This window comes from Lontra canadensis, unplaced genomic scaffold (genome assembly GCF_010015895.1).
Source record: "Lontra canadensis isolate GAN:19392208 unplaced genomic scaffold, GSC_riverotter_1.0 scaffold113, whole genome shotgun sequence".
NCBI lineage: Eukaryota > Metazoa > Chordata > Mammalia > Carnivora > Mustelidae > Lontra > Lontra canadensis.
In genome coordinates, this window is record NW_022631107.1 from 2,456,715 (window position 1) to 2,472,139 (window position 15,425).

The window sequence follows — 15,425 nt, forward strand, 5'->3', positions numbered from 1 at the left end:
GGCTGTATGGGGACTGTAAGACCCCAGCTCAGAGGAAGGATAGCCTCTGGTCAGGGAGAAATCAGCAGGACAGAACTCTGGTTTCCTGCACAGAAAATGTGGTCATTCTGGTGGCCGAGTGAAGGTATTTCGGAAGCTTCGATGATGAAGACTAAAGATTTTAGTAAAAAAAAAAAAGCTTCCACTTTTCTAAAGACTCTTGAGAGCTCATGCTTTAGAGCTGTGGTTCCCAAACCGGCATGCCCCAGAATCACCTGCAAGCTTTCTGGAGGCCCAGAGTTTCCAACTCCATAGCCTGGTTGGGGGAGCGGTGGGGAGACTAGTATTTATACTTCCAACAAGATCGCAGGGGATGCTGTTGCTGCTTGTCTTCTCTGAGAGTCTGCTCCAGGGCCTGGTTCTCAGAATGCGTACATGGCCAGGAATTAGAAACAAGGCCAATTTATTGAACACATGAGAAAGTCAGGTGGAAATGTAATTAGTTGCAAGAAAAAAAGTTATTTGAAAGAATGTAAGATGGGAAGATAAAGACTATTAAAAGGAAATTAGCTTTGGGGCACCTGGGTGGCTCAGTGGGTTAAGCCTCTGCCTTTGGCTCAGGTCATGATCCCAGGGTCCTGGGATCGAGCCCCGCATTGGGCTCTGCTCAGCGGGGAGCCTGCTTCTCCCTCTCTCTCTGCCTACCTCTCTGCCTGCTTGCGATCTCTGTCTGTCAAATAAATAAATAAAATCTTTAAAAAAAAAGGAAATTAGCTTTTATTTCTTTTTTGACAGATAGAGACTGCACATGAGAGAGAGGGAGAGGGAGGGAGAATCTTAAGCAGGCTCTGTGCTCAGTGCAGAGCATGACGTGGAGCTCGATCTCATGACTCTGAGATCATGACCTGAGCAGAAAATCAGAAGTTGGCTCATATATACAATGGAATATTACTGAACCATCAGAAGGAATGAACACCCACCATTTGCATCGACATGGATGGGACTGGAGGGGATTATGCTAAGTGAAATAAGTCAAGCAGAGAAAGACAATTATCATATGGTTTCACTCATATGTGACACATAAGGAATGGCATGGAAGATATTAGGGGAAGGGAGGGAAAACAGACGGGGAAAAATCAGAGGGAGATATAAACCGTGAGAGACTATGGACTCTGGGAAACAATCTGAGGGTTTCAGAGGGGAGAGGGATGGGGGATGGGGGATGTGGTAGCCCGGTGATGGGTATTAAGGAGGGCATGTAGTGTAATGAGCATTGAGTATTAAATGTAAATAATGAATCATGGAACACTATATCAAAAACTAATGATGTACTAGATGGTGACTAACATAATATTCAAAAAAAAAAAAGAAAAGAAACCAAGAGTAGGACACTTAACAGATTGAGCCACCCATATTCCATCACAGTGTGGAGAAGGATGTTGGCTTAGCATTGGGAGATGTGGGTCCATCCCAGCTTTATCACTCAATTGTTTCAAAATGTGTGGGTACCCCTCCTGACCTCCATCCCTTCACTTTTAAATGAGGACTAGGGAGAGTCTCCATTGTTTCACAAAAGCATGAGGATGGGAACGTACTCTGAAAAAGATAAAGCCCCATATAAATATAAATTAGTATTTTACCCTGAAGAAGTTGTTCTTCAGGGGAGTTAATTAGCATAATTAACATATTTTTGATGTGTGTCTAATATTCTGGCTCAAATTGTTGTTCTGGTTCCTATTTACATAATCACCAGTGGGTCTTCATAACTTCAATGGTATTTCCTTCACCTCCACCACTTTGCAATTCTCTGGAATTTTCTGCTCAGCAGGGAATCTCCAGGCAGTATTTCTGGACTGGCCTTTTAGCCTAAATCCACTGGCATCTAGAGAGAACAGAGCATCTAATTAAACAGCAGAGGAAGCTGTGCTGGAAAACAGAGAGCGGGGAATAGAACGGCTCAGAAGCAGCAAGGCCAACCGTTCATATTTAAGCCTTGCACACCGAGCACCATGCTCTGGGAAAGTGAGTTTGGAGCCTCAGCTTGTCACATTTGTCACAGCTATTTGCCATGGTCTGTGGAGCTGAATCCATCTGGGTCTTCTGATTTGAAGAGTTGATCGAAGTCTGCCCATTCGCCTCTCCTTCCAAGCTCCTGTCACATCTGCCGCCACAGGGATGTTAGGGGCCAGGGCCAGCCCCAGGGCTAGTCCAGAATTCTCCCCCATCCCTGAAGGCTTTGCTGTGAAGCCAGAACCCCGGATGAAGGTGAGGAAAGAGCAGGGCATGCTTCCTCTCCTTCCCGCTCCCCAACTCAGCTCTCACAGCAGAGCCCAGCAGTGTGCTACTCATTTTTCCAAAGTAATCAGGTGAGTTGTTCCAACATTCAGGCCTGAGTGTTGCATCTACACAATTCAGATGATAAAGATGTTTCCCTCCAAGGGCTGTTGAGCACATACAATGGGATAGGGCACAAGATCAGAGCTTCACGACCTTGGTTGCTGTAACAGTTAAGGAGCCTGGCTTATAGTTTTTAAGAGGAGCTGTGGTTTTAGCATTTTGGGGTGCTTTTTGGCAGGATGCAGATGGATGTGTTCAGAAACCAGCAAGGAGTCCAAGAATGGTCTCTGCAATGGTTCGGCTCGAACCGTTTGTTACCATGGCAATGCATTCCCTCCAGATGCATTGGCCTCAGCTCAAAATTCTAAGGAGTGCATTTCCTTCAGTGGTTCAAGGAGATCTGAAGCCCAGGCCTCTGGTAGAGTGTTCTGCCCAGAGACGATAACACCCTATGTTTCTCTTTTCTCTTCCACAGACTTCAGAGGATGAGCCTTCTGAAAAGGATGCTCTGCAGCCAGGCCGAAATATCGTGGCTGCGGGCTATGCCCTCTATGGTAGTGCAACCTTGGTGGCTCTTTCCACTGGGCAAGGAGTGGACCTCTTCATGCTTGATCCAGTAGGTACCAGTGTGTTCATGTCAGTACTGAGGACTCCCTGTGTCTCTGTGCTTTAATTCCAGTTGGCTGGGGTAATTTCATACTTAATACCTGCTTTTGGGACAAGGGAATCTGGTTGGGGAATCAACACCAACATCAATAAACATTAATGACCTATGTCCCCCCCAAGAGGGCATTTGAAGGGTTCTGTGGGGTCTGTCGTATCAGCCCAGGCTCTGCTCTTAAGGAGTTTTCTTAAAAAAAAAAATATATATATATATATATATATATATACACATATTATATATATATATATATATACACACACACACATATATATGTATATATATTTGGATTTTTATTTATTTATTTGACAGAGAGAGCTCACAAGTAGGCAGAGAGGCAGGCAGAGAGAGAGAGAGAGGAGGAAGCAAGCTCCCCGCCGAGCAGAGAGCCCGACGCGGGACTTGATCCCAGGACCCTGAGACCATGACCCGAGCCGAAGGCAGAGGCCCAACCCACTGAGCCACCCAGGCGCCAGAAGAGTTTTCTAATCCAAAAATGTATTCAACCTCTTCAGCTTATGGAAATACAATCATTTAAAAAAGCCTAATGTTGCCAATGTCTAGACAGAAACATGGATTTTTTAGAGTAGCACGTTCCAATAGAACTCTCTACGACCCGGCATATGTTCTGTTATCTGTGCTGTCCAATATGGCAGACACTAGCCTCTTGTGGCTACTGGACACTTGCAATGTGGTTAGTGTGACTATAAACTCGGTTTCAAAACTTTGTCTTGGGGCACCTGGGTGGCTCAGTCATTGAGCATCTGTCTTCGGTTCAGGTCATGATCCCAGGTCCTGGAGCATCGGGCTCCCTGCTTGGTGGGAAACTTGCTCCTTCTCCCACTCCCCCTGCTTGTGATCCCTCTCTTGCTGTTTCTGTCAAATAAATAGATAAAATCCTTTAAAAAAAAACCCCAAATTTGTTTCATTTTAATTAACTTAAATTGCTACATGTGACTCGTGGCTACCCTCTTGGACAGCATGGATTTGTGGGACTGCTGCTAATGTACATGTTCTTCCCAATTAAGTAAAAGATGTTACCATATTAATGGTAAAGCTCAGGACATAGGCTCGGGATGGGCAGGTCTTGACCACCGGGATGCAGGAGTCCCAGGAACGGGCTTGCAGCATGGCCAGTCTGGCCTGGACCCTACCCCTGATTCTGTGTCTCTTACTCAGGTTTCAAGTGCCAAAGAGGAGTATCTCATTTGCCAAGCTAAGTCACATGCCTGACCTTGGGCTGGAGGAGGCTCAGCTTAGTCTTCCTAGATTGACATCCAATGAGAAGAGTTACTTCTTCAAAGGGAGTTAGGCTGCTTTTAAGAAGTGTTACTCCACAAATGTCCACAGCAAGCTCTTAAAGCTCAGGAGCCAGAGACTATCAGGAACTTTCTTATAACAAAAAGAAGTTGGGCTTAGTGAACAAGGATGGCTGTGCTCTAGAAGGACAGTAGAGAGTCCTGCCAGGAGGGAGCTGGGATGGACTTAGTCTACAGCAGGTGGGCTTTTGCTTGATAATCTTGGGAGGATTCAAGAAAGAGAGGGTCTGTTCTGGCTTGAGAGTGGATACCATAAATGATTGTGTATCAGTAATTTTTATCTAGGAGGTAGGAAGATTAAAGTGAAGGTAGAGATTCATTGGTAAAGAAGAAGTCGTCCCTCACATGCAGCAGAGGGGAGGGATGCTTAGCTACATTTGTGGTTGCTGAGTATTCTCATCACTGTCTTACTTCAGACATGGTCAGCATGGTCTTGCCTCTTTATATTCTGGGATTATAAATTGCTTTGTTTATTTGGAACCTTCTAGTCTAGCCGCCTGCTGTGAGCTGTTGTCCTGGGGGATTTCATTTTCTTAGTCTTCAAAGTTCATTAAAACTGATTACATTCTAAGCCTGGTTTTTATCCTAGTGACTTAGACATCTAGCCTTTCGAGGTGATGCCTGCAGCCAGCTAATCACGCCCATAAACACTCAGATAAATGGTACCTGAGGGGTGTCCTGCAGAGTGACCACAGTGGGGGCCATGGATATAATCTGATTAAATAATTCTGAGGATTTCTTTCATTTTATCCTTTTTATTCCTTATGCCAAGTGAATACAGTTTCTGATTGAAGGGATTTCCTCATTACCCTGTATAAGAGTCACTGGGATACTGGGAATTTTTCATGATTTCTAAGACCGAGTCATTAAAATCAATGGACCACACATTAGTAGGGGGACTACATCCCCCAACTTTATGACGAATCCCTTCCATGGAACTTCTTCCTCTCATTGTCAATGGCCCAAATCTTCCTGGAAACATTAGGAATTAACTAGGGATGAGAACTTGGTGGGTATTAATACTTCGAAGTTCCCAATGAAAGAGTGACCTGACAGGGAGTGAAAAATTACCAAGGAAACATTCCCTCTTTCCTTTGAATTATTTCATCTCTTGCTGGAGCACGACTGGAGCTGCCGAAGGACAGGGACCAGCTGGGTCCTCGAGGAGGCCCACACCTTCTGATGCTCTCTGATTGTTGGGGGCAGCGCTGTTGGCTTCTGTTTCCTGGTATCTCTCTCCTTCCTGGTGTTTCTGTTCATCTTTCTAGGCTCTCGGTGAATTTGTCCTGGTGGAAAAAGATGTCAAGATAAAACAGAAAGGGAAGATTTACAGTCTCAATGAGGGCTATGCCAAATATTTTGATGCTGCCACCACAGAATATGTGCAGAAAAAGAAATTTCCTGAGGTGAGTGAAGAAAGCTTAAGGCAGTAGCAGGGAGAATGCTGCCTCAGTGGGTCCCTGTTTGGGTGGCGGCTTTGGGGGTCTGGTTGAAAGAAGTTGATGCCACTGTTTATGGATCTGATCAGTATGAGAATGATGGGCTCTGCCTTTCTTCATAAACAAGCAACGTCTTTTACAGCCAGAAGTTACCTACTCAAGATAATACTCCCTAGTTTAGTTTTTCTAGGAAACAGACCACATTTTCAAAATTCGGGATTCAGGCTAGAACCTGTCAGGTCATTTGTTTGCTGAGCTACCGTGTATAGATTCTGCTCACTCACTTTTATTTGCTTTTAGGTGGAGTAATTATATTTGAAAGTCCCATTCATATGCCCTAATATCAAGACCTTGTGTTTGCCCCAAGCTTTAGGATGTTTTTTGTCTTTCAACGGGATTACCAAGTTCTGGACTTCATGTGTCTATTAATGAAGTCCTTAAGATCCATTCAACATGTCCATCATTCTAAGAGAACTTTTAAGATGGGTGTGAGAGTAGAGTCAAAGAATTTCCAGGTCAACTGTATAAAGTCTGGTCTAAATTGGAAGAGGAATGCAAGCTTGTCTACAAGTGGAACTATCTTTCACCAAATTCTGGGGAATTCCATAAGAGACACCCTTTGTCCTGTGGTGGGAAGGCAGTGGTGTGGTGGGCCAGCCTGGCTGTCCCTGGAAGTCCTCATGAACTCCTTGGAAAAAGAGCTTGTGATGCCACAGGACTAAGAGGCAGTTAGTTAACAGGATCCCGGGACCTGTGTTTGCAGGCCCAAGGTGAAGCTATAGAGAACTTTCTACTTTTTTTCATTTATTTTTTAAGTGAAATTCTCAAAAGTGCCATTTCCTGTAGCTCTCCTTCATAGGGTTGTATTTTCCAACACTCACGAACCCATCCAATGTCTTGAGGGCAAGAGTCGCAAGATGTGAATTGTAAGGTGATAAATTCAAAATTATTTACATGTTTCTGGTCTTGGAGATGTTTCAAAGTGGCCCCCATTCTAAGCTAAAAGGTGCCTCCTCTAGAGCCCATAAAAAATACAAGTACCTCTAAAAAATACAAGTCCTGCACAAAAAGTATCATACGTCTCTTTGAAGGAGGGGTTTCAGGTAAGGAAAAAAAGGCAGTAGCCCATGAATGACTGACAGCTCGTGAACAGTCTGAACACATGAAGACCCCTTGTAAATCGTACCACAGGATGAGCTCCCAAGTGGAAAACCACTGAAAGGGCATGATTATTATGCTAGTCAGAGAGAAAACATGAATCCCTCACCCTCTCAGTAAAACCAGAACTCTTAGGAGATATTTAAGATCTTTCTCAATTCCATTTGAACTTTTTCTCCTCCCAGGAAATGCTCTCTGCTCTTTAAAAGAAAAAAAAAAAAAAGGGTTTCTCTTGTCTCCTTTCTCACAGTCCAGCTTAGATGGTTTGATTACAGCTAGAAGAAAGACACTAGGTTCTAAGGTAAATCTAGCCACTGTAATTTTGCAAAATGGAGTAAATACCTTAAGAGGATCTACACAGTTTCCCAAGAGATGTCCCAGGAGTAAGAGAAGTTCATCAGGCCAGAGGTTCTGAAGAATTTTTGACTGTGACCATTAATAACAAATGCATTTTATGTCTAATTCAGAGCACACTTGTGCAAGCATGCACGCGCACACTGAGACAGAAGTAAATTGCCTTACTGTCTACTGTGCTCTAAGATATGTTTTCATTATTTTCTTTTGTTTTTTATTCAATTCTATTCTGTTCTGATCAGATCTGGTCTTTTTTGTTCCAGTCCATTTGTTTGGATTGCATTTCATTCCTTTCAAAAACATGTTTAGCAATGACCCATTAAATGGATTTTACGATCCATGAATGGATTTTCATCCACACTTGAAAAAGTGTACTGTGCTGGGCAGCTTCTTAGAAATTTCACTAGATCATAAAAGTGATCTACAGATTCTCAGAATGGAGACAGTGAGACAAAACTAAAATAAAAGGGAGTGTGTGCATTTTGCATACAGAACAGGTTAATGTCACTCAAATAGCCCATGGATGGCTGCGCATTATTGCACCCAGTATGCAAACGGGTAGGACTTGTGCAGTAGGATCTAAATAGCAGGTTATTCTGATCTCCTCCTCGCTCTATAACAGCTGTTCAGTGGAGCAATCCCTCCTAGAAAACAGAAAGTCAGTGTTCACTCATTGCGGAAATGATAGACTATTGAGCACAATGTATTAATCAGTATTTCTGTGTCGATTCAAAGATGAGACCTTTTTCAACAGCAAAGGAGGACACATATTCCCCACAATAAGCAAGGCTCTAGAATCCTACAGTTGTTTTTTAATGTGTAACTCCAGATTTAATATACATCTTCCCCTAGCATAAAAGGAGTTGTTCTGTCTCTAGAAGATTTTGGTTTTGCTTACTTTTTACATAAAATCCCTTACAAATTCCATAAACTGAAAACTAGGCATTAGTTGGTTCTGGCCCAGAAAGTTTAGTCTACGTGTAACAGCAGGACGCCGGTGTGAATGCTTGATAATTTCCTCAGGCCACGCTTCATAGTCCAGGGAGGGACTTTCTTCTTGATGTAAAAAAACAATGATCATTTTGATGGAAGTGCTGGATTGTATTGGGAGTTTCCAATTCTAACTGATAAGACAAACAGAGCTATAGTGAAACCCTAAGTTGGATTCCAGAATTTCCTCCTATAGATACAAAAAGGAATTTTGACTTTGGACGAAGGGGAATATACTCAACAGAGTGGTGGGCATCCTCCTGGCTGTGGTGGAGGTTGGCAGTGATCCCTTAGAAAGATTAAAAGGAAATTAGGGAAAAGAATCTGTGTGCCCTTCCCTCAGCAATTCTCTGAGAAGAGAGAAGGACAGAAATGACAGCAGGAGAGGCTAGCTTGGGGGATATTGGCATGAAGCCATTGCTTTCTTTTATTAAGTATTTTTAATTCTTTTTAAATAAAGAAAGGCCCAAAGAAGAAGTCAATAAATAGTCTGTAATATTTTCACTTGATTGAAACTAGTATCTTTTCTTGTTAACAAAATTTAACAAGTAATATATCTCAAAAGTTGAACATAGAGTTACCGTATGACCCAGCAATTCCACTCCTCAGTATATACCCCAAATAACTCAAAACAATATATTCAGAAAAAACTTGCACACAGATGCTTACAGCAGCATTATTTACAATAACCAGAGGTGGGAACAACTCAAATGTCCATCAACTGATGAGTGGATGAATAAAAGATGGTACAGCCATACAAGGGAGTATTACAAGCCATAAGAAGGAAAGAAGTGTTGATCGATATCATGATTTCAAAAACATTTATGCTAAGTGGAAAAAGCCATTTGCTAAGATTAGGTCAACGTGTAGAGACATAGGCAGATTAGTGGTTGCCAGGGTCTGGGGGAAGGGAGGACAGAGACTACTGAATGGGTATGATGTTTTCCTTTGGACGATGGAAATGTTCTGTAATCAGATAGAGGTCATGGTTGCACCATATTATGAATGTACTAAATGCCACCGAACTGTATATTTTAAAATTGTTAATTTTATCTGATGTAGATTTTACTTCAGTTAAAAAAATATAATCTAGGATTAGGAAATGTAAAACATACAGAAATATACAAAATTAAAGGTGAAACCTTCCTCCTTCCCTTATCCAAGGGGATTTTTGCAGGGATGACCACTGCCAAGTGTTGCTTTTATTCTTTGAGCTGGGATGGGGGGAAGGATTATGCACATTCATCTCCATATTTATACCACTACCCTTTTAGAACATTAGGTAGACCATATTGGTTTCACCTGATTTTCTTTTTCATGATTTAGAGATTGACATAATTGCCATGGAGATCCCAAATGTATACACTCATGACCTTTTGCAAGTGTATCTGTAGGGCACATGTCTTACTGAAGGTGCTGGGTCAAAGGATATGAGCATTTCACGGGCTTTTGTTACCAAATACTCTTTCAGAAAAGTTGCATCAATTTCTAGTCTCCGGCACCATATGAAAGAGTACCTATTTCCTATGTCCTTTCCAGTGTGAGATACGGTGAATTTTCTAAAATTTTTGTCTGTTTGATGGTGAAAAGGTGAACCTTGTGGCTCAATTTGCACATGTTTAATTATGCTTTATGTCATAAAGCATATTTATGTATTTATCAAGCACCTACTTTTGTCCTAGTAAATTGCCTAATTCTATCCTTAGCAAATACTTACTTAGTGTTATTTTTCTTTTTCTTGTTGCTTTGGATAGGCACTTAGTAAATGAAGGAAACTAGCTTTTGTCTGTTATTCATGTTAGAAATATGTATACACTTTCAGCTTTGGATCCTATAGAAGTGCTGTCCAATAAATAGCTAATTGCCACATGTGGCTATTTAAATTTAAATTAATTGCCAGTAAATAACATGTAAATCATCCTATTTTCATCTACACTTGTCTCGTTACCAGAGCTCAGCAGTGGTGAGTGGCTGCTGAGTGGGACATTGGTGATAAAAAGTGTTTTCCTGGGGCGCCTAGGTGGTTCAGGTGGTTAAGCATCTGCCTTCAGCTCAGGTCATGATCCCAGAGTCCTGGGATCAAGTCCCACATCTGGTTCCCTGCTCAGCCAGGAGCCTGCTTCTCCTTTTCCTCCCTGCTTATGCTCTGTTGATATCTCTGTCTCTCTTTCTCTCTCAAATGAATAAATAAAAGCTTTAAAAAAAAAGTGTTTTCATCACCACAAAGAATTTCACTGGACAGCCTTGTTCTAAATTATTTGTTATTTTCTCCTTTTAAGTCTCTCCTTATCTTGAAATAATTTGGCTGTAAAAAATGAGGTAGGGAGCTTACACACCTCTTCTCTAAGGAGTTAGCACAGTGCTGTTTGTTCCCCAGTAGTCCTCTCCCACACTGATTGAAAGGTCCTGTTCAGCATAAATGAAATTCTTGTCTATCTTTAGGCCCATAACTGGGCTCTATTCTGAGCTACTGGTCAGTGTTTGCATTTCTTCCTTGCATATGTAAATATTGTTCACTGTGTGCTCTTAGATTTGGTAGAGATAATTTTTTCCTTGTTCTTCATTTTGACAAATGTTCTTGTTTTCTTTGTCAGAGAATTTTAATACCAATTCTTTCAAGTTTCTTCCCCAAAAAGTCTGTTGATATTTTCTAAGAGTTTTATAGCCTTAGCTCTTTATGTGCTGGTCTTCCAACCACTTTGAGTTAACTTGTCATGTGGTGTAGGTTAAGTTTTTGGTCTATCTTTAAAATTGGGTTATTCCTCTTTTTATCATAAAATTGTAAATTCATTTATTTTTATTCATTTATGTATGTTAGTCCCTCCCTTCAGTTGGGAGTTCCTTAGGGGCAGAGACTATCTTCTTGTTTTTGGCATCCTCAGGGCCTGGCCTGGTGCCAGGCATAAATAAGATGCTGAAAAATTACTTATTGGGATGAGTTTAAACGTGATTTGTGAACAGTCCTACTCATGTTTTTAACTAGGAGAGTAATTGGCACATTTTGCATTCCACCTAATATTCAGGGTTTGGGATCACTGGTAGTGCCTGCTTTTATTGCAATTCAATTCATGTTGGTGGGAGGTGACTATTTCCTGCTTGTCTAATGCAAGCCTAAATGCTGCTGATGTCACCTTCTTTCCTTAGAAAGGTTTAACAGTTACTTTGCTTTGCTCTGTAAACCTCCTAAGGCAGGGTACGTGGGTAAGGGAGTATCTAATCCAGGCGAGCATCTTGTCTCCTCTCTCTCCGCCTCCTAGGATGGCAGTGCTCCCTATGGGGCCCGGTACGTGGGCTCCATGGTGGCCGATGTGCACCGCACCCTGGTCTACGGAGGGATCTTCCTGTACCCCGCGAATCAGAAAAATCCGAAGGGCAAGGTAATTCTCGTTTGTCCCCTGGCTGTATTGGTCAGTAAGCCAGTTGGAGTTCCCTTTCTCTTCATGCCTGCTTTTTGGCTACTGCTCTGTCCTTTTCACATCTGTTTGTGAGTGTGCAGGTGGAAGAAAAAAGAGGTGTATTTCCCATTAATGGATTTTGAGGCTGTGGTAGAGGCTGAAGATGTTAATGGCCATTTTCACTGGTCTTTGCATTCCCTGGTCTCATGCCTGTCATTCACCATGAGTCAGCTGTGTTCATCTGCCGCTTTCTACGTGCTGTGCCTGACTTGTAGCTTCAGCAACGCCTAATTCTGGATGAGAGACCCTTCAAGAATCTAATGAAAGCTATGGATCCACTTCCATATGCACATAAATGCACATAAGCAGACATTACATACGTTTTTAGGGGTTCACAGATGACCTGAAGTCTACCCATGAATCCTCCAGAGAGCTCCCAAACTTTAGAGTAAGAACTTCTGCTCAGAACTTATTTAATACTTCTGGAAAGGTAGCCTCCGGGTGATCTTACTGCAACTTTATGACACAAACCCCAAAATACTTGTATGATCAGATGCGAATCTTAAGATCCGAATGCATCTATCCTGAATAGACCCTCCCATGGAAACGTGTCTGATTTTTTAGCCAACCATAGAAATCGTAGGTAAGTAGACAAATCAAAACAAAGATCTACTGTATTCTCAGACATACCCACAACTGGCTGTGTGTGTATTTGTCTCCCAGGGTGTGCAATTTGAATTTTTGAATCCCAGATTCAAAGCCATGATAAGAAATCTGGGCGCCTGGGTGGCTCAGTGGGTTAAAGCCTCTGCCTTTGGCTCAGGTCATGGTCTCAGGGTCCTGGGATTGAGTCTCTGCTCGGCAGGGGGCCTGCTTCCCTCTCTCTCTCTCTATCTGCCTCTCTGCCTACTTGTGATCTCTGTCAAAAAAAAAAATTAAAACTAAAAAAAAAAAAAAGAAATCTAAGAGCACATGAGACCAGTGGGAAGATTTTTAATATGCAGATTAGTGTGTCAGGAATTTCTCTTCAAGTGAGTGTTGAGCTCAGGTATATTATAACCTGCGGAATGCTTGCATAGAACCATGCTTGCTGACTACTCAGTTCCAACACAGAAAACATTAGTCTATTTCTTACCAATTATTAAAAATGATTTACAATGATCAGAAAATATGCACATGGAATTACGAGACATTTCTGTTAAGACATAGAATTCCATGTATAGATCTATATTCATGACACCATCACCATCCTTATTGAAAATACCATTGGTTCCTGATCTCTGTGTTTTAGCTTTGGTGGTCCCTGTGAGTGCATTGGTGTGTGTTTTGGTGGTGGGGTAGATGCGTACGCCTTTTCTCCTGTGTGTGCTTTTCTCTGTGTATCTGTTTAGATTTTAACTGCAGAAAAAAAAAGTAGATCACATGGGCTGCAAGTCAAAGCAACACGAAGACCTGCACATTGTGTTTTAAGATGAATTTACTATAAGGACAACTTCAGGTGAAGGGCAGCCTTGGCTCAAAGACAAACTTTATATGAGGATGTTGTGCTTTTTTCTTTTTCTTTTAAATATCTGAATCAACATGGCTAACATGGCTAACAAAGTCTGAGACTTTGACATCCCAAATCCCTCATCCTCAAGCACCCAGAGCAAGGAAAGGGGGAAAGAAAGAACCAAACTCTAGAAGCTGAAAGGTAGCTGTGCAGGACCAGCTGGCCACCAGTGTCCCTGCTCTGGGTGAACAGGGACCAAACTAATGGATCCAAGCGTGTCCACACCCACTGAGGCTTCTTTGGACCCTGGAGGTCTAGGGTGGAGGGCAGTGTATACTGTTATACCAAAGCGCCAGTAAATACCCTCAGAATCTTAACTTACTCTCTCCTGAATACCTGTCTCTCTAACCTAGACCAGAGATATTTTGCTTCTCACCATGAAATAACAACGATTCAAAAATCAGCACAAGCTATGACTGCTTCTCAAAGAGTTTCAGATGATCTTCAGAAAGGGTTTGAAGAAAAGAATGGGAAAGAAAAGGCTATAGAAAGCTGGTACAACCACTCTGTAAGCTGATTACAGGAAGGAACTTGTTATCTTTTAAATACAGGTTTTTGCACCTATCGGGAAGGAAGGAAAAGATAGTATGATACTGGGCTAGAACATGCAGCTAGCCTGTCACCCTGAATCTAATGGGATGTGTGTGTGTTTTTTTGTAGGGGGTGGGTTGGTGAGGAGTGCATCACAACACAATCACAGAAATAAGCCTAAAAAAGGCATTGGGTCCAGCCCATTTCTATTCAATTCCCCAAGCACTCATTAGGACATAGGGCAGACATATGTTGGTTCCTGTAGTGCTTATTAGAAGAAGAAGTCCTTGCTCAGGATAAGCTCAGCCCTGGGTATACAGGCATGACTTGGAAAGCAGGGCACAAGCTGACTTTACCTTCCCCATCCTGCCCATTTCTGCCTTCCACTGGGAGCCTCTGGGCAAGGGACACAGTAGCCTTGTTTAGACACTTCCCTTGGGTCAGACATTACTGGGAAGGGTGATGCCACAATGTCCAACCCAGACAGATTCTGTCCCTACCCTCAAGGGCGAGTGTGTAAGGAGGAAGGCAGATATGAAACACACCTCTGTGTGACAAATATAGGAAGAGGAATGTTCAGGATACTGTGGGAGTGCAAGCAGGGGATGTTAATTCTGTCTTGGGGGCCAAGAGAAAAGGCCATTTAAACCCCAGCAAACTACCTAGTCAGGTCGATGATGTGGGGTTCTTCCCCATGATCCCGAACACTGAAGTTATCCTGAGAGACCACCTAGCACTCTCTAGGTGACCTTCCATTTCACCCAAGCTGGATGGCTCCCTTGCCATAAGGCCTCACAAATGCAGGCTCCTGTCCAGCGCTCAGCATCAGTTTGGCCCCCTGTTGAACCAACAGCAAGCAAGGATCTAGGTCTCATTTCCCAAGGGAGGAGGCAAGCCTCTCATAAGCACAAAGGTCACAAGACAGGTAAAGACTGACCAGCAGTGCCCCAAAGACATGGCCATGAACCTGGCGTAGTCATGCTAACAAGACAGAAGTTCAGCTGCTGGAATTCCCCATCGAGCTTTAGGGGTGTGGCTTTGGGATTTTGGGGCCACTTGCAGAACTTGTCCACCTGACTCTCTTTTTCCCACAGCTCCGGCTCCTGTATGAGTGCAATCCCGTGGCCTTTATCATAGAGCAGGCTGGAGGCTTGGCGACCACAGGCACCCAGCCTGTGCTGGACGTGAAGCCGGAGTCCATCCACCAGCGAGTCCCCCTCATTCTGGGGTCCCCAGATGATGTGAAGGAGTACCTCACCTGTGTACAGAAAAGCCAGGCAGGCAGGTAGTGGGTTCCACCCGGAATGCTGCCTTTTCTTTGTCATGTCCCTTCTATTAAGGGCCCTAAATAAACAATCATTGTAAACAGTGGTGATGAGTCACAAAAGACAAACCCCTGAGTCAGCCCCAGAAGAGCAGCAGTGAAGGGCTCCTCGGGGCTCCAGAAGCCAGAGGCGATTCTGTGCTCCATGTGAAGGGCTCAAAGTAAAAACCCACATTTGGAAAAGAACAAATTTGATCTGTCTTCTCTCAAGCATAACATCTAATAGGGTTAGAGTTCCACGTCTGCCAGCCAGAGACTTCGCAGCTATGGATTTTTTGGGCAAAAGGTTTAGAGATCAGTTACGAATTTGCCTTGGTTGGCTTAAAATTTGAACCTAGTGGAGACTGGTTCCAAGATGACAGAGTACTAAGCAGACCCTGAACTTG

The 15,425-nt window shown here is 42.9% G+C and overlaps 1 protein-coding gene across 1 annotated transcript in view; it reads left to right on the forward strand.

The window, feature by feature from the left end:
* The window catches only part of FBP2 (fructose-bisphosphatase 2), a 31,911-nt gene extending 16,828 nt beyond the window's left edge, over nucleotides 1-15,083 (forward strand). The window contains exons 4-7 of the mRNA XM_032840495.1: nucleotides 2,792-2,932; nucleotides 5,565-5,702; nucleotides 11,495-11,614; nucleotides 14,810-15,083. Coding sequence (XP_032696386.1) covers nucleotides 2,792-2,932; nucleotides 5,565-5,702; nucleotides 11,495-11,614; nucleotides 14,810-15,004 — 594 coding nt within the window. The 3' untranslated portion in view covers nucleotides 15,005-15,083. The remainder of the gene's footprint in view (nucleotides 1-2,791; nucleotides 2,933-5,564; nucleotides 5,703-11,494; nucleotides 11,615-14,809) is intronic.
* The last annotated feature ends 342 nt before the right edge of the window (nucleotides 15,084-15,425 follow it).